General features: G+C 36.9%; 2 protein-coding genes across 3 annotated transcripts; one reads left to right on the top strand and one right to left on the bottom strand.

Moving 5' to 3' along the window:
* Nucleotides 1-3033: 3033 nt before the first annotated feature.
* On the top strand, nt 3034-14151 carry LOC579938 (pachytene checkpoint protein 2 homolog). Its single transcript, XM_780027.4, has 13 exons — nt 3034-3160; nt 3735-3932; nt 4333-4501; nt 5326-5449; nt 5984-6130; nt 6943-7015; nt 7467-7530; nt 8308-8394; nt 9517-9623; nt 10166-10319; nt 11746-11858; nt 12439-12508; nt 12787-14151. The coding sequence occupies exons 2-13, from the start codon at nt 3742-3744 to the stop codon at nt 12880-12882; spliced, it is 1395 nt and encodes a 464-aa protein (XP_785120.1). The 5' UTR covers nt 3034-3160; nt 3735-3741; the 3' UTR covers nt 12883-14151.
* Nucleotides 14152-15648: 1497 nt separating this feature from the next.
* Nucleotides 15649-26919, bottom strand: LOC105438986 (NEDD8). 2 transcript variants are annotated; one of them, XM_030975171.1, is made up of 6 exons: nt 26862-26919; nt 26719-26824; nt 23284-23301; nt 20008-20037; nt 19160-19242; nt 15649-17874 (listed from the first exon to the last, which is right to left on the bottom strand). In XM_030975171.1, exons 2-6 carry the CDS (start codon nt 26734-26736, stop codon nt 17787-17789), a joined length of 237 nt encoding a protein of 78 aa, XP_030831031.1. In that variant the 5' UTR covers nt 26737-26824; nt 26862-26919; the 3' UTR covers nt 15649-17786. The 2 variants fall into 2 exon arrangements, with proteins under 2 accessions (XP_030831031.1, XP_030831030.1); XM_030975170.1 differs by having other exon boundaries at nt 26719-26913.
* Nucleotides 26920-27334: the final 415 nt, after the last annotated feature.

Raw genomic sequence — 27334 nt, 5'->3', positions numbered from 1 at the left:
CCCCAATTTAGTGGCACTCGGTCGCATAAGTATTTACGTACAATTGAACTTAATCTCTAATAAAATAAATAACAAAAGACGTCCACGTGATATGAGTAGGATGGCAATAGTGTAGGATTCCAAACAGACAGAGTAGATTTCTTCAAACTATAAGTGCTTGCTCCGTGTTTTATCGCAAAACACGTATTTCCACTGTCTGTGGATCGAGCTAGTGATAAATTAATAGAAAATTTACATTTATTACACCCTGGGTCGCTATTTATAATCGGGTTCGCTTAAACACCCCCCCCCCCCCCCCCTCATTGAATGGCAGCAGAGAAGACTGCATGCGGAAAGGAGATATATTTATAAGAGTGAAAGATAGAAGACATACAGGAAAAGAGACAGAGAGAGAGAGTCATGTAGTATGCCCTTTTACCACTAAAGGGGCAAGGCGCCGCAATTGGCATATTCCCTCTCGGCCTATATTCCGTACCCCCGGACATTTTGATCATCTAGTATAGTGTTTTTTGCAAACGGGTGCACGCGAGTGTATTTTAGTTATATCGAAAACATATTTTGGAATATAAACGTCAATCAGAAACGACAAAATGCCCAAATCACCACGGGTATTTTGATGAGGAAATAAAATTTCAGAGATATGGTAGCAGAGGCGGCGCTCCGGCGGGGGGTGGCAGGGGGCACAGTGCCCTCCCACTTTTTCAAGTACCCTAAATGTGCCTCTTTTTGCATAGGAAAAGTGACCCTTTCACTATGTAAGAAGTGCCCCTTTTTACATAGGAAAAGTGCCCCTTTTACTTTGACAAGTGCCCCTATTAATTTTTAAAAGTGCACCTTCCCCTTTCCACCTCTGATAAGTGCCCCTTTTATGTTGAGACGTACCCCTTTTCCTTTGACAAGTTTCCATTTTCCTTTGCAATAAGCGTCCATTTTGAATTTCTCCTATTAAAAGTGCCCTATTAAAATCTGAGAGGTTCCCCATTGCTTTGACAAGTTCCCCTTTTCCTTTGTAAAAAGTGACCCTTCCCCCTTTTAATAACTTTTGAACTTGAATAGGCGCACCTTATATTTCCACATGTGCCCCCCTTTCCTTTTTAATTAGTGCCCTTTTCCTTATGATAAGTGCCCCCATTTAAATAGAGCCCCTTTTCCTTTTCAGAAATTCCCCTTTCATTTAAGAAAATAGTTCCTTTTCATTCTCATAAGTACCCCTTTTCATCTTTTGTAAATGGCCCTATTCAATTCTGAGAGATACTCGTTTTATTTCGACAAGTACCCCTTCCCCTCCCGATAAGTGCTCTTTTCTTTTCATAATAAATGCCTCTTTTATTTTGACACGTCCCCCTTTTCCTTCCTAATAAATGCTCTTTTTACTTCTTATAAGTGCCACTTACCCTTCTCATAATTACCCCTTTTCATCTTTGATAAGTGCCCCGTTATTGTGCCTCTTTTTCTTTTTGATAAGATTAAGAGCCACATCCCCCTTCTCATAAAGCCCCCTTTCACCTCCGATAATTGCCCTTATTAAAATCTGATCGGTGCCCCTTTGCTTTCAACAAATGCACATTTCCCTTTATCATTAATGCCCCTTTTTCATTCTCATAAGTGCCTCTTTTCATGTACGGCCAGTGCCCCTTTTCAGATGCGATAAGTGCCCCTTTTCACCTCTCATAATTACCCTTTTAACAATGATTTTTCTTCGGCTAATGAGGAACCTATCCCTTTTTCATAATTACCTCTTTTCATCTTTGATAAGTGCCCCGTTTATTTTAACATGTGCCTCTTTTTTGTTGTTGATAAGAGCCACACCCCATAGAGATATATACTACTAACATATATCTCTATGCCACACCCCCTTCTCATAAGAGCCCCCTTTCACCTCCGATAAATACCCCAAAATCTGATGAGTGCCTCTTTTCCGTCGACAAATGCCCATTTCCTTTTCATCCCTGGTGCATGCCTCTTTTTGTAGGTGTAAGAAGTGCCCCATTTTCACCTTTGATTATTACCTTTGTACTTTTTGACCGTTGCTCTTTTTCTTTCTAATAAGTGTCCCCCTTTCCTCTCATAATTAAACGGGCCCCTAATTTCAAGCAACTAAGAGCAATTTCCCCATTTCCATAAATATAACCATTTCTAAAATTTGTGTACCACCACAAATATTCGATAATTTGAACTAGCCGTTGAAAAAACGGCATAGCGTCTTATACGTTTTATTTCAGTCAATGCCGATGTTGGCTTTTTGTTGGCTTTTCGTGTTGGTTATTATACGCACAACCAGCCGGCTCACCTATTGTTATTAAATATATTAATTAATTAATTAATTATAATGGTCACCATATTTTTTTGTGGAAAGTGGAGTTGAGGTATGATCGTACTTGGCTAAATTTCACACTTTTGGGGGTCTAAAATTACCTTCATAGCAATTTTAGGTCTTAAAGGGGCACTAGAAAATGTCATAAATAAGAATAAGAGCAATAACCATGCACTTTGAAGTCATTTAATGCTATCTGAAACAAGAACTCGATCAACTATATCCTATATAGTTTTCGTGATGTTTTCCTGCATGGCATCTACTAACACAATGGAGACCATAACACTATATAGCAGTGTACGATAACGTCTTTTTAAATCAAGTAACAGTAACAAGTTCACTTGGCAGCCCAAGGGGGCGGGGGTTAACCCCCACCCCCCCCCCCCCCCCACCCCGTATAGATCCGCCACTGCCATAATTATAATGATGAATATCGGGCTGCATGGCTTATCTATTGTATTTGTAAGGCCTTTTGAAATTAAATTAATACCATTACAAATTAAGTGTCTGTTTTCCCTACTCGCAAAATCTGGGTGATTCATGGCAACGAAATAATAACCGAATATATAATTTTACATTTTATTTAGTTTATATCGCACGCTACTTTTAATTAATGTCAACCGAGATTTGAAGAAAAAAATCTTTTTCCTTTTTCGGTTCGATGTTTTGGAGACACTATAATCCCTTCATTTCAAGATTACGATTTCGCGGTACGCGGTCTCTTTGAATTTTTCTTCTAGCTCGAACTTCGAAACAGAAGATTAACAGGATCTGTAATTTGAACGTTTGCGTTGATGGCCGACAAGTCAGGAAATACATATTTTTGAACAAGTGAAAATCCAAAAGGTAATAATAGAAAGTGTTTTAAGCTTGAAGTATTTCGAAAACTGACACCAAACACGACGACGCGACGTTTACCAGATGTTTACGTTCACGTTCGTCTGTACAATTTCTACAATCAGTACCGGTAAATCCCTTCCTTGGAGCGCGCCTGCGCGCCCGGTCCAATGGCGAGGCTAGGCCCAGGCCGCTGGCGCTGGCAGGCCAGGGTTAGTTAGCAGGCGCAGGTTTTTAGTGTCGTTGGCCAGTGTTGCAATTGGGCCCGGGGTCGAAAATTTAAAATATCTGATGGCTACGATGCAAAGAGGAACATAGAATTACCTAAATCTAGACATCTAGTGACGAAATTTTCTTTGAAATTGGGTGAGAAATAGAGTCTAGGATCTAATGAAAATAAAAAGGGTCAAACTCGACTGGTTTCTCATTACTAGATCTAGATCTAGATCTAGATCTAATTTATTATAATTTTTTTTGTTATTATTATTATCATCATTATCATCATTATTATTATTATTATTATTATTATTATTATTATTATTATTATCATTGTTGTTATTGATGTTTGTAGATCTACTGACAGATCCTAGATGGCAGGAGTACTGGAGAATAATGGTTATTCGTCTGGCAATACTCGGGTGAATGGATCTGTTCACATTCCAGCTCAGAACATGGCTGGGAACATAGGAGCACTGTATAATATCCAAGGTTTAGAAGAGGCATTGCCTGAGTGGGAACTAGGCTATACAGTTTACGTTGAAGTCTTACAGCATTCAAATAGGTGAGCAATATAGATCTAGCATCATTTTTACAAAGAAGCTCAATTATTTCAATGAAATTAGGGAAGCTTAGAAATCATCCAGCATTAATGATTTGTGGAGGTGTCATGGTCTAGTGGATATTTCTTTGGACTGTGGATCACATGGTTCGTGTGCAGCCACATCATTAATTTCTATTGGCAAGACATTAATCTGCATTTGCCACTCCCCACCCAAGTGTGCAATGGGAAACAGCCCCCTGGTGTCGAAGAACAAAAGTATAATTTTAGTGTTTTCATATATCCAAACAATGATTTTATACTGATTTTATACTTGAATTTTTATGTTGACCATATTTTGAAATTGTACTCAAGGTAAATAATAACCATTTATAATAAACTTTCCAATATAAAATCCCTTTAGTACTGCAAAGACTGAGACCATATCCGAGCACGTACTGCACCTCCTACACAAACTGGGTACGACGGTGGGAGACACCAAACTTACTTCATTTGATGACCATTTCCTATCCCAGCATGTCATCTCGGTGGCTGTCTGTGATACAGAGCTACAGAGTGGTCACAAGAAAACAGTAAGATGAAATTTAAACCAGTTTTACACCCAAAAAAATCCTTGAAATGTGTTGAAGATACCTTTTATTGTGTATGAAGCCATATGGGCCTTGATAAAACAATGGAAGGGATGCAAAATTGCAAATATGTACATCTGTGCATAACTTCCGGTACTAAAATCAAATAAATACCTAATGCCAGGGTATTAAATCACAGAAACATTTTTCAATAGTTTTCTTAGAAGACAATATTCAGTTCCGTATACAGTAATACTATACATGTAATGAATACATAGTTTTGTACCATTTGATTTACTATAAATACATTTATTGATCAATAATTTGTTTCTTGATTTGCCTGTATATTGAACTGTTTTTCAAAATAGGGCAAGGATTACGACTCCACAGGCACAACAATTAGCCTTGATAATTACCACCTTGTCAGCTACAGACAAAATAGTTACTGTGCCCGCTGAGGATAGATAATTGTAATGAATTTTGTTACTTCCAGTATGGTACAGGATCAGATAGAAATACATTGATGGTAATTACCCTAGACTACCAGTTTTCCTGGATGGATAGTTTTCCAAGGATTAGCTTCTATGAAAGCTTCTCTGTGAGTCATTGTTCACAACGTAACTGATATAAAGTCAAACCTGCTTTTAATAGTGACCACCTGTCTAAAAAGACCACATCTATTGTTTCCCTTGAAAATAGTTTCTCATTGAAATAAAGAAACCTGTCTACGAAGACCACTTTTTGTGTTTCCCTTTGGCGGTTGCTATAGACAGGTTTAACTGTATAAGTTATTAAATAAACCATTTATCTTTCCTTGTGCATGCTAGCTGATAGATTTCACAAAGTCCAAACTGAAAGTGAGTGTGTTCCAGCTGAATGAAGAAGGACCTGCTGCAGAGGAACTAGAAGACGAAGAATTCGCCGCCGCAAATCACTGGCTTCTCCCAGCAGGTAAACTTATGTCAATAAATAATTCCACCATAAAGCCCACCTCTACCACACATATTACGATCTGATTTTGGAAGAATTTGCAATAGCATTGATACAAACGTTCAAACTTTTAAAATCTGAATGATCAATGATTTAAATATTAATAGATGATTGATAAGATTAAGATTTCAATGCATTTCAACTTTCAAGCTTCCTTGAAGGAGGAATAGCTACATTTTGCTCAGAATCGAAGTGACATCATACCAATAGTGCAATTGTATGATTTGTATGACCTATGTTCAGGGGGGAAAAAATACAAATACAATTTTGGGGGCTACTTTTCGAACTTGCTTGCATGAAAATAACACTCTTTAGTTCGTTTTGCATTGAACTCTATGCAAATTTTTTGGGGCTCTTTTATGACTTTCGGGGGCTCTTTTGGGGCTAATTCGCCCGAGCCCCTGTGTATTTTTTCACTGCCTATGTTATGTCTATGACTTTGTTAAATGTGAAAATTCATTATTCTCCCAAAAAATTCTTCAATTTTTGTTACAGCTGAGATCGAAGGCATGTGGGAGAATCTAATCTTTGACAGCTCCATCAAGTTAAATCTTCTCAACTATGCGTCTACCACACTCCTCTTCTCTGATGCTAAGATTGATCCTAATATTATCTCATGGAACAGGGTCGTCCTCTTACATGGTATGATGAAAACTCTCAATAGCTTGATCTTTAACTCTTCATATGCCACTCAAATGATATTACTGTGCCACGTACGCTGTATATATTATCTATCAAAGTTTCCCAGATTATTGAACTGTTTCCAGAGCAAGATTGGTATTAAAAGACCAGGGATGAGTCATTTTGCAAAGCCATTGTGTTGCACAAAGCAATACCTCCTTCAAGTTGTGCCTATTGTTTGGTGCAAAAATGCATGTGTTGTGAACGAGTGACCATACAGAGAGGCAAAGAAGGTAGTGGAAGTGTTAATTTTCCTCAACTACTTAGACCAGATGAATTCTAGGTCGTGTAGCCGGCAGATAACCAAGAAAGAAAATGCAAATTTGAAATGTACCGTACATGCAGGCACATTACCTACAAAGGTGTAAGGTGTATATGCAAAGAATATAGAAAATGCAATACCTGTTTTGTTTACTAATGTAATCTTTAATAAATGGTATCTATTGCATTGGACTAGGATAGCTAGAGACAGAAGAGAATGGAAATGTTATGAGGAGGGCTTTGTCCAACGTCTGGATGAACTATAGCCTGATAGATAGATATATTGCATTAAAAATGTTCATGAATATAGGATATAAATGCATCCATATGGAAAAGGTGCTTTGTATTCCAGTATTCTTATCATTATTATAGTCAGCAGCTGATCTTGCTACTTTGAACTTTCAGATGAGAATATTGATAGTTAAGAGTTTAAAAATATTAAGTTTGAAAATAGATTATCTATTGTGACATGTCAGGTAAAGAAGATTTGTGACTTTGTGCAACATTTTCAGGTCCTCCAGGAACAGGGAAGACATCATTATGTAAAGCTTTAGCACAGAAACTCTGCATACGCCTTTCAGACAGGTCAGTGAAATCACATCTTAATTCCATCCCAATATGCCAATGGTATATTTATTAAATCATGAAAGATCAATTTGAAATGCATTAGACTGAAAGCTTTTAAAGTTTGCTTCTATGTTAGTCATAATATATTGTCTTAATGTAGGAGCCCAGAGGATACAAGATCAAGAATTCACATCATTATATGGTGAATTAGAGTGTGATTGCAAATTATGAAAGTGAAATAAGCATATTTTGTTTGATGAGAGTTGTAAAATAATACATTTTTCTTTTAAATATATTTTCAAATAAATGAGAAAAAACCATGAGGTGGGAATGTCAAATTGACAGAATCCTGAGAGTTCTAGGCATCCAAAGTTGTGTTTGTACTTTGTAGATAGAATGTGTGTACCGGTACCTAAACATAACATAAGAAAATACTCTGTGTACTTTATTTTATGTTATTATATTACAGATATAAATATGGACAACTTGTTGAAATCAACAGCCATAGCTTGTTCTCAAGATGGTTTTCTGAAGTAAGTACTTCCCATTCACACCATTTACCATAACAGAATTTAAAACAAATATAAGGAGTGATAACAAACAGTGTTTAAAGGGAGTGCAGACTGACAAGACTATGTGTCTTTCCTGTGGCCTGACTCGGGGGCCAATCGGGTATAATACGACTACGGATGACGCTACCACAGCAATCACATGCGTGCAACATACGCGAAACCGAAGCGAAGGAGAACTTTGGTCTGTTTCGCAAACGCTGACCATGTAGAGAATAAGTCGCTGACTACCTTTAATCAAGTCCATTCGTTTACCAGCAGTTGACCAAAAGAAGTTGTTAACCAGTATTTGCCAAGCTACACAGCCTTTAATATTCATTTTGCATTACTGTAATTGTAGACTGGTCATTGAGGGATGTTACTTTTTGAAATTTAGGAAAGATATTTATTCGTTATTTATTTATTTTTAAATATTTACACAAGATGACAATGTCAGCCAGAGCTCTTTTTCAAATTGGTCCTGTATGTACATGGAATCATACAGAATAACAATGAAATAAGGCAAAACATAGATTATATTACAGGCATATTAGATAATAGGACATTATATGAAACATTGTTGGAAATAAATGTGAGATTTGTTATTAAATGATATTAGTTTTCATTCCATGCATGAGCTACTAGAGTATTCTTTATCTTTTCATTATTTGATCCCTCCGATTTTAACCTTACTTGTTTTATAATTTTTCTAATGGTATTGAACTCATTATTAAAACCCATGTGTTTTTAATTTCCTGACAGAGTGGTAAGCTTGTGATGAAGATGTTTTCTAAGATTCAAGAGCTCGTGTCTGATCCAGACTCACTTGTGTGCATACTCATAGATGAGGTAAGATTCAAGAGCTTGTGTCTGATCCAGACTCACTTGTGTGCATACTCATAGATGAGGTAAGATTCAGGAGCTTGTGTCTGATCCAGACTCACTTGTATGCATACTCATAGATGAGGTAAGATTCAGGAGCTTGTGTCTGATCCAGACTCACTTGTATGCATACTCATAGATGAGGTAAGATTCAGGAGCTTGTGTCTGATCCAGACTCACTTGTATGCATACTCATAGATGAGGTAAGATTCAGGAGCTTGTGTCTGATCCAGACTCGCTTGTATGCATACTCATAGATGAGGTAAGATTCAGGAGCTTGTGTCTGATCCAGACTCACTTGTATGCATACTCATAGATGAGGTAAGATTCAGGAGCTTGTGTCTGATCCAGACTCACTTGTATGCATACTCATAGATGAGGTAAGATTCAGGAGCTTGTGTCTGATCCAGACTCACTTGTATGCATACTCATAGATGAGGTAAGATTCAGGAGCTTGTGTCTGATCCAGACTCACTTGTATGCATACTCATAGATGAGGTAAGATTCAGGAGCTTGTGTCTGATCCAGACTCACTTGTATGCATACTCATAGATGAGGTGAGCTAGAGCAATGGATTCATAGCTCCCAGAACCAATATGCTTTAATACAAAGACCAAGATCTTTGGGGATTATTGATACATTATTAAACTTGTCCCATATATATATAAGTTTTGTTGGGTCTCACTTGGGCTTTAAAGGTTCCTTTCTTCCTTGCTTATATGCCCTGCTCCTTCAATAACAATGCAATACTAAAGGATTCTTACCACTAGATGTTCAGTGATAACTTAGACTTTCTCTTTTCATTAATTTAATCTTCAAAATCCATATGAATTTTAGCTTTGGAATTTCCTCTTTGAAACTGAATTATGAATATGACTTTGATTTAGAAATCAATCTGAACTTTTTGTACTGATAGGGAAATACCCTACCAAAGAATTTTTAAAGCAACTTCTGCTTCATGAGCCACAAGAAAGATACATTTAAAGTTTAATTTATTATGCTCGGTATATTTTTTTATTTTTCTATTTCAATCATTCATGGTGCTTTTCTGAAGCAATCCTTACATCTGAATGTATGCTTTACTGGCAGGTTGAAAGTCTGACATCGGCAAGGAAGAGTGCACTGGCAGGAACTGAACCATCAGACGCTATCAGGGTTGTCAATGCTCTACTAACACAGATTGATATCATCAAGAGGTAGGTTGCACGGTTTCCTGCGTTCTGATTGGATATATCCATTCGATGGATGTATAGTTGCCTAGTTTTACATACATGTAATTATGGCACTTCCGCCCGCCCGCAGGAAACTAGACATGCATTCACGAGTGCTTCGATGGAGGTATAGTTGTATAGTTGCATAGTTGTATGGATGCATAGTTTCCCGCATTCTGATTGGTTAAGACTATTCGATGGATAGTTGCATAGTTGTATGGTTGCATAGTTTCCTGCGTTCTGACTGGATAAAACTATACATCCATTTAATGGATGTATAGTTGTACGAATAATGGCCTGTACGGCCCGTCATATACGTTCACACATTTCATAGAAGATGATGAAAGCAGCGTTCATCATGTAAACTGAAAATGGCCCTGTTACACTGAGTTTCAATCCCATCAAGTAGAATTCTGCCACATCATACTTCTCAGAAGCTGTATATCTAGCCTTCGTTATCATTACATTCATGCTCTATAACAGTTTAATCATTTTTGATTGATCATCATTTATGTTATTTCTTCCAGGAACCCAAACGTATTGATCCTTGCTACATCAAACATCACAGAGGCTATAGATCTAGCATTCATAGACCGAGCTGATATCAAGCAGTACATTGGACCTCCTTCAGCACATGCTATCTTCATCATCTTCACATCCTGCCTAACTGAACTCATGAAGGTAAGAGCAATCTGTTTAGATGGCACAACAAAGCCTTATTTAGTATTCCACATTGAAGTGCAGGAATAGTGATGATCTGTAGTCCCAACGATAGTTTTCATGTGTTTGTGCCATATCAGACCATCCATTACAACTACCTTACCTACCCTGGAAAACTACTCCAAATCATCTTGATACAAAATGGACATGAGATAATTGTCTATGGGGTACTGCAATAGTAGAAATATTTGCGGTACATTAATTTTTCGCGGACTTCGAGCTAAGATAGGCAAGCGCAAATTTTATAACTCCACTAAGCACAACTTTTTTTTGGTGTTGTGAATGGGCTGAATTGCGTGCAAGAACCAGTGAATGTGTTTCCGGGGTCCCTCGGCGCGAAAAATTAATCAAGCGAAAATAACAGCGTTTACAGAAGTTGGCCCTGGATAGAGAACCATGTCTTGTGAATAAAAAGAAGTTGAGAAGAAGTTGCATACACTACAATGCTTTAAATTTAAAAACTTAACAGCTCAATGTGAGGCTAATTTTTGTCAAAGTTCAAGGTATGGTCTCTTGAATGGAAGTTCTGCGACAATGTTTTGTAAACAAAATTAAGTTGGAAACTTATTATGAAATGCTTAACAATTGCCATTAACATTTCTTACTCTGGCATTGTTTTGTTCAAGAAAAATGAGATTCTGTTGGCAGGATATTTTGTATGCTGTCAAAGTTACCATCCTTGATCAGTAAATTTGACAGGACATAGTGGCATTGCTCTCATCCATCAATGTTATTGTGATTATGTTGCCACTCTCCACCGAGGTGTAGGAAATAGGTACCTGGTAGTAAGAATCCCTCAACTTCTTGAGTGCCTTCGCATGGTAGCGCAGCTGAACCACCGGGCTAATTATGTGACTGCAGTGCCCTCAGGGAGAACAGTGTTAATACTGATGAGACTAGCCCAGGAAAACGAGACATGTTATTGTTATTAGTATTATTATTATCATTTTTGTTGTTATTTTTGTCTCGCCTGCGTAGCAATTCCATGAAACTTGTACACAAGGGTTATCAAGTATCACAAATCTTATGACACAAAGTCAAGCTCAGGATTTAAAGAAGAAAAAAAATTTAAAATCAATTTTTCATATTTTTTCAGCCATTAAAGTTATTAATCTTGGTACAAATTAGTAAATAATTCTTCCGATGATTCTTGGTCAATATTCACTTTAAAATGCTGATTATATTCAGAGGATTTCATTGAGGGAGGGGGCTGCTGATGAGCCACCCTGTCTATAAATAATGTCCCAACCTCAATTTTTCATCATTTTGAATTGCGTAATGCAGGCGAGACCGCCGAGAGCGTTTCCCTTGTTTGTTTTTTGTTGTTTTTCTTATTGTTATAATTATTGTTGTTATTATTATTATTATTATTACTTCTACATTGTAGAAAGGTGTGATCAGCCCATCACAGCACATCTTACCTCTAGATGCATTAGAAGCTATGAAGTTCAAGGAAGTAGCCGTCACCGCACCTAGTCTCTTCCTTCTAAAAATTGCCAAGTAAGTTGTCATCAATTGCACCTCCTTGAACTCTTCATGCAGAAAGATACCACATAGTAAGCTCTGTTGAGCTGCAGACTGTTTTTGACTGCACATAGAGTTCTTGTAGAGCCTTTTTACTTGCACTGTACGCTCTGCACTTGACAAGCACAAGGTACGATAATACGCCAACAGAGGACAAGAACTATACTAGAAGAAGAAGAGTTGTCTATCTCTACTTGTACTGTCTATTGTACTGTTATAAAAATTTCTCAAAAACGTACATGTGATTTTTTTTTCTGTATTCCAGAGAAGACTCCGTAGTTCTTGGCTAGAAATTGTTTATCCTTGTTTGTTGTTGGCTTGTTTTACCTCATATATGACACAGGAAATACCATTCACATTTCTGTATGTTATAACACAAAGCAAGTCATTTGTCGCGCACAGTTGCCATTCATTTATACTTTTTTTTTTATGTGGCTTCTTCTTTTTTCTTACTGTGAATTACATTTCAGTATCAGGAAAATTTAGTTTGAGTAAGTAGCATTATGTGTAGAAATAGTAATTAATGGCTGTTTTACGTCTTTCTTTTTTTCTACAGGGAGAGTGTAGGTCTGAGTGGACGAACACTTAGGAAACTTCCCTTCTTGGCACATGCTATGTTCTTGCAAGTAAGCCGGATTTCATCTCCATATTTGTATCAGGAAGTTGTTAATTTCTCATGATATGCTGCAATCACAGTTTTCAGTTTTTATATGAATGATGATTTCATCATCTAATCATCTGGGAAATGATGACCAACTAGAGGGAATATGTTTCACTCTCTGATCGTATTTTTCATTATGCTAAGGATATATTTTATGTGACCATGTTGTTGATAAATTGATACTAATGTTTTTTTTTAGTAATTATTGTTCCTTGTCTTTTTCATTTTTTTTCTTTGTAACAGACATCACACGTCTCGTTACCAGACTTCCTCACAGCCCTCCAACAGATTGTCATCAAACAATTTGAAGAGAGAGAGAGTCTCTCAAAGGATACATAGCACCTCCTAGACTCCTAAAGGTATTCATCAAGTAGTTCAAGACAGCAGGTGTCTCAAAAGATACAGAATAGCTGCTTAGAGGGTGCCATGAAGCAGTTTGGAGACAAGAGAGTCTGGCCTCTGAAATAGTGTTACCAAGCAGTCTCAAATGAGAGGATACCAGCCTATGAAAGATTGCCATCCAGCAATTTGAAAATAGAGAGAATATTTCAAAGGATTAAGACCACTGTAAGATTCTCATGAAGCAGAGTAAATACAGAGAGAGAGAGGGTCTTGAAGCATACACAGTGGTCTCTGAGAGGTCCCTATCAAGCAGATTGAAGCAAAGAAAGACCTCAAGGGCCGCTGTCCAGTGCCTCTCAGAGGCTTCGTCAAGCAGAAGGAGAGGAGCCCATTAAGGAATAGTCAATGGCCAATTTGGTTTCTTCTTTTCATCGAGCAACTTGAAAATATGGAGTCTGTTAAAAGCTTGATAGAGGCCTGTTCCCCATTTATACTTCAGATCAAACAAGGACTGCCAAAAATCCTTTCAAATTAAATTAACTCAGGAAAGCTGTCTGATGACATGTTTAGTTCATTTATACTTTCAGTTGGATTTCAATTATATTTTCAGGTACTGGAAATTGTCTGTTTTACATGCAGTTGTTTTGGATAATATGATTATACTTTTTGTTTATGTAGAAAAGAATCAATATTACAAGCATCCATGTAAATATGAATTCAAGTGCTGTTGAACACTATGGCCCAAATTCACAAAGGAGGTTTAACTTAACCCATGGTTTAAACCCTCATTTACATAACCCATGTGTCCGCTTATTTTGCTCTAATTTTAGACCATGATTTATGTAAATGAAGATTTAAACCATGGGTTAAATTCAAACCTCCTTTGTGAATTTGGGCCTATGTCTGATCTTGTCATTCCTTATCAAATATCTAGGTCAAACAAATCTCTATTTGTTTTTAAACAAATATATCTAAAGTGTTCTTCCAAAGAAAATCCTCTACTTTATAGGATTTATTAATAGTGCTTGATTTCATCTATCTCTGATTTTGTTTACATCACAAAGAGCAAGAGAGTCATATTTCAGAGGAGCGTGCTGCGTTATTTAATCATAAGTTCCTTGAAACATGAGCAACGATAAGAACATACCCAGTATAGTTTGGTTAATATAGATACAACATTGCAACCAAAGGTCGGAGGGACCAGTTTCGTTTAGCTGCGTGTATATGCATAATTGCATATGATTTGGAGATCAAGGAAAATATTACATTATTTCCTAAATGTAAGCTTATTGTGTATGTGATTGTACATAGATGGATCTATTTATGCAATTAAGCAAAACTGATTGTGGATTGCTTACATGTAGATTTTATCTTGAAAAGATACCAAAATGTAGAAATTTATTGTGTGAGTTTATTCTTTGAGTTTAAAGCATAAGATGTTCAGGTATTTCTCAGTGTGTAGATGTATATATCATATTTCAATTTGTCTGCTCTTAAAGAGAATGTTGCTTTAGGTTCCATTTATAAAGGGACAATAATTGTTGTGGATTTATCAGAATAGTGTATTGCATTCCCCCAGAAGATATGAACATTATTTGTAATTTACTAGGATATATACCGATTCATGTTTGTATTTATTGTTTGCTTTATAACAATATTTTATTATTATGATATAATGTGTCAAACTAATAACAATAATAATGATAATAATCATTATTAGTGTGTTTGTAATTACTCTATATCTATATGAACAAACATTGAATATAATGTAAACTTAGAGAAATATCTACCGGTATATGATGTGAAAGTGCTACGTTTAATATGTTTATTCTCTCTATACTTGTTGTATGTTGTATGTTTCATGTCACATGTAATTTTTATTCTATTTTTTTTCTGTGAATATAGCATGTAAACACATCAAATTTCCTTTTGAAACAAAAAAATATAAATTGAATTGAATTGAATTTAGTGTACTTAATTAATTGCTTTTATTGGTTGATGTTGTACAAAGTTTTGTAATCATTATAATTTGTATTTTAGTTGGCTGCATTTGATCTGAATTATTTATACAAGGCCATTTTCAGCATTCTAAACAAAACAAAAATTAAGATTTTTTAATAAATGTTGAATTAAACTACCAAACAATTCTCACAAACAAAATTAATTCTGTGACCGTAGCAAAATATTTCTACGACTTTCTTTTTATGGTTTCCACTCTTTCATCTAATAACACAAGTATTATTTATTCAAATTAATTGCTTGTTTGAGAATATGGATAAACTGTTATGGTTGTATGCCAGGGAGAGAGAGAAAGAAAGAAAGAGGGAAAGAGCAAGATAGACAGAAATAGGGAAGGACTTGTGAAAGAAAGAAATAAAATAAGGCAAAGATGGATCATATCTAGAAATTCTTGACACCCCGATTAATGACTTACTTGTTTGTTCACGTTTTTTTATGACCTGAACCTCCACCCTTCTTCGCCCTCCCATATAAACCATATATCAACCATATATCGACAGTTTACCACAGCATATGTTCCATAATGTATAAATCTACTTTGCGTAAAATGTATTCCTAATTTACTTCATCTCTTTGCTTCTCTCTGTGTATGTCTCTCTCACTCCCTCTTTTTCTCTGTTTCTTTCTCTCTGACCTTTTCTGTGTCTCTCGTCAATTTTGTTTCATCCTTTTTCTCCCTCTTCTCTCTCTCTTCGCTTCATCTCTCTCCATCTCCCCCTGGGGAAAAAAATGTTTTCTGACATATTGTATGTATATCAACAGTTTTATAAGTAAGCATATCATGTTCCTTACATCAAGTATTACAAGTGCATGTACATACAGAGAAACTACAAATTAATCTGTAACAGATTCAAGCAAGCCGACTTGAGTAACGCATATGTTCATGTTTCTTACATCGCTATACATACTTAATCAGTAGAAGAGGAGAAAAAACTTAAATAATAATAATAATGATGGATTCTTGTATAGCGCTGTCCGTCAGATTTTACCCTCATGGCACTCCACATTCCAGCTACCATATCTTTATTGTATAAACTAAACATCTTAGCTATTGGAGTCATTCGTCTCTCAGAACTTTAAGAGCATGTGATTAGGTTCCATAACAGCTATGAATGAGTACAATTAAAAAATTATTCATTGTACCGTGTGTTTTTTTCAGCACATATCGATATCACCAGAGTTAAATCAAGCCTTTGTTTAAAAAATGCATGTAGTGCAGAGCAAACTGCTACACCATGAGAACATCATAAAGGTTCACTTTTTCCTTTGAAATTACAAATTCAATTAAATAATATATACACATACTGGATAGTGAATTAGTGATTCATATTATTTATCCTAAAAATGAAAATCTCATTTTACAAGAGCATCACACAATGTTTTCATAGACAATTTGCATTATTCAAAATCCTTCATACTCTTAAACCATTTACCAAAAAAATCATTGAAGTGAACAAAATTGAGGTGGATTTTAGACGTTCTAGTTATGTACAATTTTTTTTCCAGGTGATTGTACACTTTAAAGTGAATCTGGTCCACTTGTGAAATTCTCAATTTTCTGGTTTGACCGTAATGCTTCATAAATTACCTACGTTTGCTTATTTTCAATAAAAGTGTTCAGATGGCAGAACTTGAGCAACTCCAGCAGTATTATGAATGCCAGCTACACAAAAAGACTGTTAGGATTCATGAAAAAATGTACAGAAAAAGAGCATTCTGAGGGTTCAGTGAAACAAAGACGTAACTCCATATTTTGTCAAAATGAGTATTTGATATCAAAATGTTCAGAAAAATGTGGGCTTTCCAGGAAACACAAAGTCTCAACGCCATCTCAACAGCCCATTGAAGTCATTGGCTAGTGAAACATAGACTTAACTTCTTAAGGCCCTAGTGCTCAGTAACACATGAACCACTTTTTCTCAAAAATGGCCAAAATGGAGTTACGTCTTTGTGACACTAACCCCTCGATTTGACATCTTCAGAACAAAGGTTCACAAGGTAAAGCATACATATTGTCCATGGAGGAAAGCATGCTACTGCGAGCACTTCAACAAATAAAACAATTATCTGTGATGTAAGCTCTTCCAAGATACTTGAGCTTGCTGTACAATACTTCTACTTGACCAGCCACTCGTATTAACCAATCAGAACCTTCCTTTCAACAACGTAGCTTCTGATTGGTTATTTACAGACTGTATGAACTTGTTGGATCTCTTATGAATTACTTAAACTTGACTACTACCGTCACTCATATTAACCAATCAGAACCTTCCTTTCAACAAGGTAGCTTCTGATTGGTTATTTACTGACTGTATGGACATATTGGATTCCTTCTGTAATCAAATGCTACAAGTCTGTGTGGACATCAATTTGTCAACTAAGTTGAAATATATGGGAAAATATCATCATGAACTTGAATAGTTTAATTTTTTGTTAATCAACTGTTGTTTACAGATATTCCATGTGACCAATTACTAGTTAGTAAACCAATTTTCTACATAATAAAAAAATTCAACTGGGGTTGCTAATTGAATGTGAATTGTTTGCTTTCTCACTAAACCATTTCTGAATTTCTGAGGTTAACTGCAGAAAACTTCACAAGTTAATTAATTGTTCAAACCATTCATATTCATACAAAGAATCCTTTGAAGAAAATTTTATTCAGTATACCTGTCTTTTCCTTTATTTTATCAATTTGTTTAATCTTGACTAATGGTATGATCATAGATGTTTATTAAAAAATCCCCTCCCCTCCAATATTAATAAAGAAATAGTGTATAAATATTCCCTATCAATGCCTGTACGGTACCACCATGATAATTCTGTGATACAATACTGGCATGAGATCAGTTTAGAATGGAGTTACTTTGATTCTTGCTCCATCATCGGTTTCCTCCTCTAAGAGCCAGCACAAGATGTAGAACAGATCCTCCATTCACCTTATAATCAGAAGCAGTCTTATCATCATTCCTGTGCAATATTCAGATAAATTAAAGAGATGCTTGTTAAATTTGAAAAGGAACTTTAGCAAAAATGAAGTGGCACAAAAAGACATGTCTGGAAAGCAAAAGGCATCATAGTTAGAGATGTTTTTTAATTAAAGTTCTTTTTTGACATGTCTGAATGAAAGTTTAGCTAATATTACGCCTCATTGAGCTGGTACATGCATTTACCAGCTTCAAATCCTAACATTGTGGTTCTATCTCTGTGTAATAAAAATATGATTTCTAACAATTATGTGGTTCTAGAGGCGTCTCTTTGTGCCACTACATTTGGCTAAGCTACCTATGATACTTGATTTAAAGATGAACATATTGTTTGTTGGTATTAAAAGATATTCTATTTGATATTTGAAAATATTAAACATGTGAAGAGCAGGGCTACACACAAAATAAAACAATTTGGGATAATTCTAGGATATTACCAAAAGATAAACAAAGGGGTTAGGCAATAAAACTGTAAATATCTTAATGGAATACTTTACAGTTTTAGGGTCATTTTGACGTTCAGATTAAATCAATCTTTTGTGCTCTATATCGTAACATCTTTAAATGACGTCAGAAAATGCATCTGATGTTACTAATGCATTTTACAGAAGAAATGCCTTCTCGTTTGAAGTTTTGCCACTTTTATGCAAAAAAGAAAGACAAAAATTTATGAAGAAATCCTGGTTGAGTGACTTCATTAAATTTATTTGGGGAGGACTGAAAAGTCACTGCATGTGTTCTGTATAAAACTGTTTCTTCAAGACATCATGATGAAATGTATCTTTCCAAGCACACAACACAAATCCAAACCATAGCAGATTTCCCCCAATTATAATCTAGCAACTACTCACAAATTGCAGGTGAAGGCTTATGCACATATCAGCTAGGTTGTAAACTCAAACTATCTTACTAACTCTTCATTTCTCTGTCACATTACATGTATGTACTACATTTCGACCTACATGTATGTGCAATAGACTTGAGCCAGACTGATTTGTGGTTGCTCCAAATTCTCACAGATCACCCCTCTTCTGAGGGATCTGCACTGGCTACCAGTACATCAAAGAATATCATTCAACATTCTGTTGATTGGCAATAAAGTGCGAATTGGCAATGTTTGTATTTTTGTTTGTGGACCACCCTGTAGAGTGTTTTAACTTGAAACTCTTAGCACACTTCAATAATTTCCATCACGTACGTCTGATTATCATCATGGGCTAGAGTTACTTGTGTCATAATCATTAAAAGAGTACAGAAATATGACTTACATTTGTTTACCACTGAAAATTAATCTCTGCTGTGCAGGGGGAATACCCTCCTTCTCTTCAACTCTTTCCTTAATCCTCTCAACCTAAATATATAACAAGACAAAAGTACTTATCCACTTAGCACATATCTTATTTGTACAACATCTTTCCATGTATGTAATAAAATAATAATTCAAATTTACTGTAAATAAAATGAAGTAAAATGAAAAATTTTCTCAGATGTTGATTTACAAACTTAAGGCTTTTAAGAACAGAACCATGTCTTCACTTTTCTTTTGTCAGAGTGCTCCCTGCAGGCTACCAATGCAAAAGCCAAGATGGTATCTTAAGAATCCTTTAATTATTTAATAGTTCAACAGATCAATGTAGATGAGTGCACACTATAATCTATAAGCATCCAGATTAACTTGGTAACATGAATAGTCAATCCAGTCTGATCTATTACAGGGTTCCATGTGGCTATACTGTATACAAAATATGAGCTTCAAATATTACTTCTACAAAGACATACCGCAATTTGAATACAATCTCAGTTAACAGTAAAACATCTTGTTGAGTAGACTAGTCAACGCATATATAATCACTCACATAGAATAGGGCATGTATAGCACCCCAGGACCAACTTGGGTTCTGTGTGAACCCTATATGAGGGGATTATGTTATCCTTTATTTTCTTCATACTCCTTAACCAGACTAACCATTCACATAATAGAATGCCAGGCAAAGTCTTTTGGGGTTGGTATTATGCATGCTAGCGATATACAAAAACTATTTTGTCAAGTGATAGGCACACTTTAAATGTTGGAGAAAGGGGCAAGTGTATAAAGCAAGCAAGTAATTGTTCTCACCTTATCCATTGGTTCAATGTCGATCTCAATCTGTAGAATAAAAAGATGAAGGACATCATAATTGGACAAGGCAGACCTTCCCACTAATAAATTGCATATTAATTATATCACATGCCTTCTCATCCAAATCATCCTACATTGTATAATGTAGCAAGTTACAGGAATGTTGTATGTGGTAATATCGATTGAAATTGTGTGAAAGTTGTTGGCTTTTATATCATTCTAAGAGTTTTTTGATCACTCATAATATATAAATGTACCAGTATAATTTTTTTACAATCTTAAAAAGTAATATATGAATGATGTTATATATGGATGACGTCATACGATGACCCACAATTGTAAAGCTGCGCATGCGCCTTGCGCAATAAACTTGCTTTGGAATCTTATACCATGAGTATCAAACGTGTGCTATTATCTGTCTTGAGTATTCATCTGTGTACCTCAAGTAAGAGTACATAACAGCTATTTTGGCGACGAGGATAAACTTTGTGTTTTATTCTACTTTTTGGTAAAGCTACTCCAATCAACGAGGGTATTGACCCATTACGATCCGAAAGAACAGCTGATACTAGCTTGCGACGCTAGTCCGTACGGCGTCGGAGCTGTTCTCGCACATAAGTTTTCGGATGGATCCGAAAAACCGATCGGATTCGCGTCGCGAACCCTAAACTCAGCGGAGCGCCGATATTCGCAACTAGATAAAGAAGGATTAGCAGTAGTTTTCGGCGTGAAGCGGTTCCACCAGTACCTATATGGTCGGAAGTTTGACATAATAACCGACCATAAGCCGCTACTTGGACTCTTCGGTGAAAAGAAAGCTATTCCGCAGATGGCTTCTCCGCGCGTCCAACGGTGGGCGATTACGTTAGCAGCATACGAATATCGCATAACGTACAAGGCGGGAGAAGAAAATGCTAACGCGGATGCACTCAGCAGACTACCTCAAGAGTCAACAATCGGGGATCCTCCCGTCCCAGGAGATATCGTTCTACTGATGGACATCCTCGAGAAAACACCTATCACGCCCTCACGCGTCCGTATAATGACCGATAAGGATCCAGTCTTATCACGCGTTCGAAATTTCGTCATGCATGGATGGGTTTCTTCGCATGAATTGAAAGACGAAGCGTTCGGTCCGTATCTGAATCGTAAAGATGAGTTGAGTGTACATGAAGGAGTACTGTTATGGGGAGCTCGCGTGGTGCTGCCCCCAAAATGCCGGGATCAGATGATGGAGGAGCTACATGATGCTCACCCCGGAATAGTCCGAATGAAAACAAGTGCGCGAGGTTGCGTATGGTGGCCGCAAATTGACAAAGATTTGGAGCGAAAAGTGAAATCTTGTGAAAAATGTCAAGCACACCAACGACAACCATCGAAAGCACCGCTACATCAATGGGAATATCCCAGCAAGCCGTGGTCGCGAATTCATGTAGATTACGCAGGCCCGGTAGAAGGTAAAATGCTTCTCGTAGTAATTGATGCGTATTCGAAGTGGATGGATGTTCACATCACTACGAAATCGACAAGCGAAGCGACAATAGAGAAATTAAGAGAAGTTTTCGCAACACATGGCCTACCCAACACGCTGGTTTCCGATAATGGGCCCTGTTTCACCAGTGATGAATTCGCCAAATTCATGAAGATGAACGCAATAAATCACATCAGAGGAGCGCCATACCACCCGGCTACAAATGGCCTCGCGGAGAGAGCCGTGCAAACTGTGAAAGGAGCCCTCCGAAAAATGAGTGGTCCCCTTCACACTAGGTTATCGCGGTTCCTGTTAAGTTACCGTACAACACCGCAAGCTACTACAAAGCAATCACCGGCAGAGTTGCTAATGAATCGTAAACTGCGTACTCGCATTACGTCAGTTCTGCCAGATGTGAACGCAACCGTAGAGAAAAAGCAGTTCGCCCAAAAGATCGCTCACACTACTCACGCCCTTCGCGAATTCAATGTAGGCGACGACGTCCTTGTGAGAAATTATGCTCGAGGCAACCAATGGTTACCCGGTAAAATAACCGACCGTACCGGTCCAGTATCATATGTGGTCAATGTCAGTGTCGACGGTGCGACACTAAAATGGAAGCGTCATGTTGACCAACTCCGAAGTCGAGTTTCCTCATCGACCGCGCGGAAACAAGACTACGCGAACGAAGGTGTTGTCCCTACACTCGATGAAGATGATGTTATCAATTCTGATAACGATAATAATGATCGCGAAGATTATCACGCAGATCAAGTAGACATCCGCGAAGCTCGCGAAGACGACTTCGACGAAAACCGCGACGTCAATCGCGATGCCGGTAGAAAGGATTACCCTAGACGAGAGCGAAGAAAACCAAATTACTATGGATTTGAATAATTTTGGACTGATGCAAACTGCTAATCAGGTTTTAATTCTAAGCAATAAAACCATATCTCACTTGTTTCATATATTTGAAATAATAGTCAATAAAAGGAATTGATGCCTTTACTCATTTGGTTAATTTTTAAGTTTATAGAAATTATTTGATATAAAGTTAATGTACAAGCAAAAGTATACTCAACTTGTTGAAAAAGTGGATTTGCAAACTGTTTATTTGTTTAATCATAGTTTGGATTACCTAACATTTCATACCTACGATATTTGTTGTTTTTACAATTACTGTTTTATAATTTTAAGAAGGGGCTTTAAAACTACGGGGGGAGAGATGTTATATATGGATGACGTCATACGATGACCCACAATTGTAAAGCTGCGCATGCGCCTTGCGCAATAAACTTGCTTTGGAATCTTATACCATGAGTATCAAACGTGTGCTATTATCTGTCTTGAGTATTCATCTGTGTACCTCAAGTAAGAGTACATAACAAATATGATTGTAGTGCTTTTGCTGATTTCACATTTAATCAAACAATAAATCTCAGTCGTTATATCAAAGACATATCTACAAAGGTTGGATTGAATTGCCCTTCAAAGTGACAATTGATGCCCCCAGAGGTGCACTTTACAACATGTAGACCTATGTGTATGTTTGATTTCCCAGTATGATTGCAGAGATTTCCAATTTAAAAAACTCACCAGAAGTTCTTAATTGTATTAGACCCCTATGTATCTTTAAAGTTTGTAAATAAATCATAAATGAACTTGGATATTGATCCATGTAGGCAAGTTTTTTTTACATCTCAGTAAGAGTGATAAATATTAAATTTCCCCATGTTAAATGGCTATTTCTGTCATTTGAGAAATTAGATAGCATAATGGCATATTTAATCTTTAAAGCTTACCTCTTTCCCAGTGAGTGTCTGTATTAATGGAAAGAAAGAGAAAGAAAAATAATGCAGTTCATTATGTAATTGATAAACAATTTTAACCTGATTTTTTTCTTCTTCTTTGTAATGTTAATGCCACCCATTTTGCGAGAGTGGCGAACTGACTTTATTGGATGACAGACAGTGCAGTAAAACTAAAAGGTCAAAGTTAAATTAAAGCCAAGGCAAGGCCAGGGTCTTGTGGTTCCATGACACATGCTCCGCCGACGATTGCTCCGCCGACATTTACTCCGCAAAACGCGACAATTGCTCCGCGACATTTGCTCCGACGTCAAATGCTCCGCCGACAGGTGCTCCGCCGACAGTTGCTCCGCCGACAGTTGCTCCGCCGACAATTGCTCCGCCGACAGATGCTCCGCCGACAATTGCTCCGCCGACAATTGCTCCTCCGACAATTGCTCCGCCGACAATTGCTCCACCGTCAATTGCTCCGCAAAACGCGACAATTGCTCCGCCGACATTTGCTCCGCCGACATTTGCTCCGCCTGAAGCGACACTTGCTCCGCCGACATTTGCTCCGCCGACATTTGCTCCGCCGTCAATTGCTCCGCCGACAATTGCTCCGCCTGAAGCGACAATTGCTCCGGTGACGTGCTCCGCCGACAATTGCTCCGACGACATTTGCTCCGCCGACAATTGCTCCGCCGACAATTGCTCCGTCGACAATTGCTCCGCCGACAATTGCTCCGCCTGAAGCGACAATTGCTCCGGTGACATTTGCTCCGCCGACAATTGCTCCGACGACATTTGCTCCGCATGAAGCGACACTTGCTCCGGTGACATTTGCTCCGCCGACATTTGCTCCGCCCAAAAAGTGTCCCATCACAAATGCTACTAGTACTACGACAAATGCTTCGCCGACAATATTTTTTTTTCACGGGTTGTTTTTGTTTCTTTCTTTTTTTCTTCATTTTTTGAATGCATTTCATGACATTATGTAAATGAAATGAAATGAATGAATGTTGATAATGTGGGAGGAAAAAGCAGTTGCCTAAAAGTCATTTCGAATATACTGAAATAACTTTCCATCTATCACTGTACGTCCCACATAATGTACACTAAACACTCATTACATGTCATGGGAAGTTTTTTTTTTAAAGTAGAGCAGCAAGCCACATTCCCCAATACGCGCATACCTCCTAGTTAATTTCAAACAGCTCATCAATATGTAAGACCTGAAATTACCTCAATGAAAGAAGACTAACAACATGAGAGGAAAGAAAAGAGCAAAAAAGACAACCGTTTTTTGCTATTCCCATAATGTTTGATTTAAAAAAATAAAAAATAAAATTATAGCTCCTTACGCAAGTTCTCCGGCGAAAGATAATTACTCCGCTCAAAATCTGTTTCATGTATTACTCATTAGCTGATCCAAAGCTCAAGGCTATCTCTCTCTCTCTCTCTCTTTCTCTCTCTCCCATGCTCCTCCTTTTCCTGTTTACACCGTTTTCTTGTCTTCTTTGCTCTTTTCTTTCCTCTCATGCTATTAGTCTTCTTTCATTTCCATCACTTCTTCTCTGCTCCCCCTCTCGAGTTCTATTTCTCTCGTGAAATTGAAACGTAAAGTAATACAATCATGTAGTACATTCTTGTTTAGAATAATATTTTCAATAATATCCAGTCCATTTTCTAAAGGTTTCTTTCCTTTAGTTAAGTGTATGTAGCTTTAATATATATATGATAGTGTGCAAAACACTCCGTTTCATTCGAGTACTTTGTTTTCACTAAATAATTTAAGGGACTCACGAAGCCACCGGAAGAAGAGCAATTGGCTTATCATGAAGAACTAACATCAAACTGCAACAAAATGATTTGTATAAATGTGAATAAGCAGAAAGGCTGCCATCTCATTTTCCCGTCTGAATGGGTTCTCTTCCTTACGTTTATAAGTGCCCTTATTTTCTAAACTTTTTTTTTATATTTGTGTGTTTATTAAATTTTCAATCATATAAAAATTACATATTTACAAGTCATTGGTAATAATTAGACAAACAAAAAAACCAATATGTATAAGAACAACTAACAATAATGAAAGGACAAGAAAGTTATAAAAAAAAAACATTATAGTAAAAAAAAATACACTGTACACATGTAAATCATAGTTTGAACTCCAGTGCATAAAGGGGAGTGAGGGGGCACAGGAATAAAAGTTAAATCAACATGAGTATCATAAGTCAAATCGCCATTTCTTAAAATGCGAAACAAGCTTGTTCCTTTTTTTTGCTGAGAAATATTCAATATCTTTTTGTTTCTTTATAAAACTCTTAAAAAGATCAACACTTGGTAAATCCCCCTTACTTATTTTCTAAACTTCCATGATGACCTATTACATTGTATAATGCTTTACCTAGTAAGATGCATTGATCGAGGTAATTTCAGGTATTACATGATGAGCTACTTGAAATTAACTAGGAGGTATGCGCGTATTGGGGAATGTCGCTTGCTGCTCTACTTTTTTTAAAAAACTTCCCACGACATGTAATGAGTGTTTAGTATACATTATATGGGACGTACAGTGATAGATGGAAAGTTATTTCAGTATATTCGAAATGACTTTTAGGTAACTCCTTTTTCCTCCCACTTCATCAACATTCATTCATTTCATTTCATCTACATTATTTCAAGAAATGCATTCAGAAAATGAAGAAGAAAAAAAGAAACAAAAAAATAGGTGTAAAGAAAATATTGTCGGCGAAGCATTTGTCGTAGTACTAGTAGCATTTGTAGTTTATGGGACACTTTTTGGGCGGAGCAAATGTCGGCGGAGCAATTGTCGCTTCAGGCGGAGCAATTGTCGGCGGAGCAATTGTCGGCGGAGCAAATGTCGGCGGAGCAAGTGTCGCTTCAGGCGGAGCAAATGTCGCTTCAGGCGGAGCAATTGTCGGCGGAGCAATTGTCGGCGGAGCAAATGTCGGCGGAACAATTGTCGCTTCAGGCGGAGCAAATGTCGGCGGAGCAATCGTCGGCGGAGCATGTGTCGGGTTACCGGTCTTGTTTATCAATAAAACCTTAATTCTATTTGTAGTTGTAACTGTAAATCTACGAGTCAAACATTTATAAAATAAAGACTCTTTATTGTTAAACTAAACATTGCAATGACACATATTGACATGATATTGATAATCATGATAACAACGACAAGCTAGTTCACAATTATCACTAGACTAGACATTATTCACGTTAATTAACAATAAATCTTCCGTCATCTTCATCAGACTTTCATGGATGATGATGGACTTCTGTCTCCTCACTCAGTCTCACAGCTACCTTTTGACTCTGGCTCCTTGCCGGGTCGGGCGCTCGTGCACCAAGACTTGTTTACAATTTTTTTTTTTTAGTGGATGGATTAGAAAATAAAATAAATAAAAACAATGAAAACTTCCACCTTACCTTCACCTTGATCAACATATTCTTAATTTGTTCTCTGACTCTGCCTCTGGAAGAATACTAGGAATGGTAACGTTTAACTGTACCGCCTACCAGATATCTAATTAGTGTAGATTTATTTTGGATTCCCGGAACACTATTTCTATGGTATGGAATGGGACAACGCAAAAGCAATAGGAAGAAGATAAAGAACTCTCCATACAGCTACTGTTCCGCTCGTTAAAACTGGCGACCAGTAAGGAGGAGGCGAGCCATCAACAATGGAGGCTGTAGTGTCTCTAAATCATACATTCGAAAAGGAAAAAAAATTGCACGTTTCGGCTGACGGCATTTCAACTGCATTATTAGAGATTCGATTTTAATGTTTTTAGAACTATCTTTTGATATTTTGACTAAATAATAACCTACACCATTATTAAGGTGAGATATTACTCTTTACTCTCATATAATTATGTCACATGCCGAGGCACCTTGTCTGTCAGTCTTATAGTTTTTGTATTGTTTTATATCGGAAGGTTTATCAGCACACAGAAAATAATGGCCAAAGTGCGTTTTCAACTTTGAAGGCTTTAACAAATATTTTATGACATTTTAACTAAATATTAACCGACCCCATTTT

The sequence above is a fragment of the Strongylocentrotus purpuratus genome, unplaced genomic scaffold (assembly GCF_000002235.5).
Source record: "Strongylocentrotus purpuratus isolate Spur 01 unplaced genomic scaffold, Spur_5.0 spur5_scaffold_8, whole genome shotgun sequence".
Taxonomy (NCBI): domain Eukaryota; kingdom Metazoa; phylum Echinodermata; class Echinoidea; order Camarodonta; family Strongylocentrotidae; genus Strongylocentrotus; species Strongylocentrotus purpuratus.
This window is presented reverse-complemented; position numbering and strand designations above follow the sequence as displayed.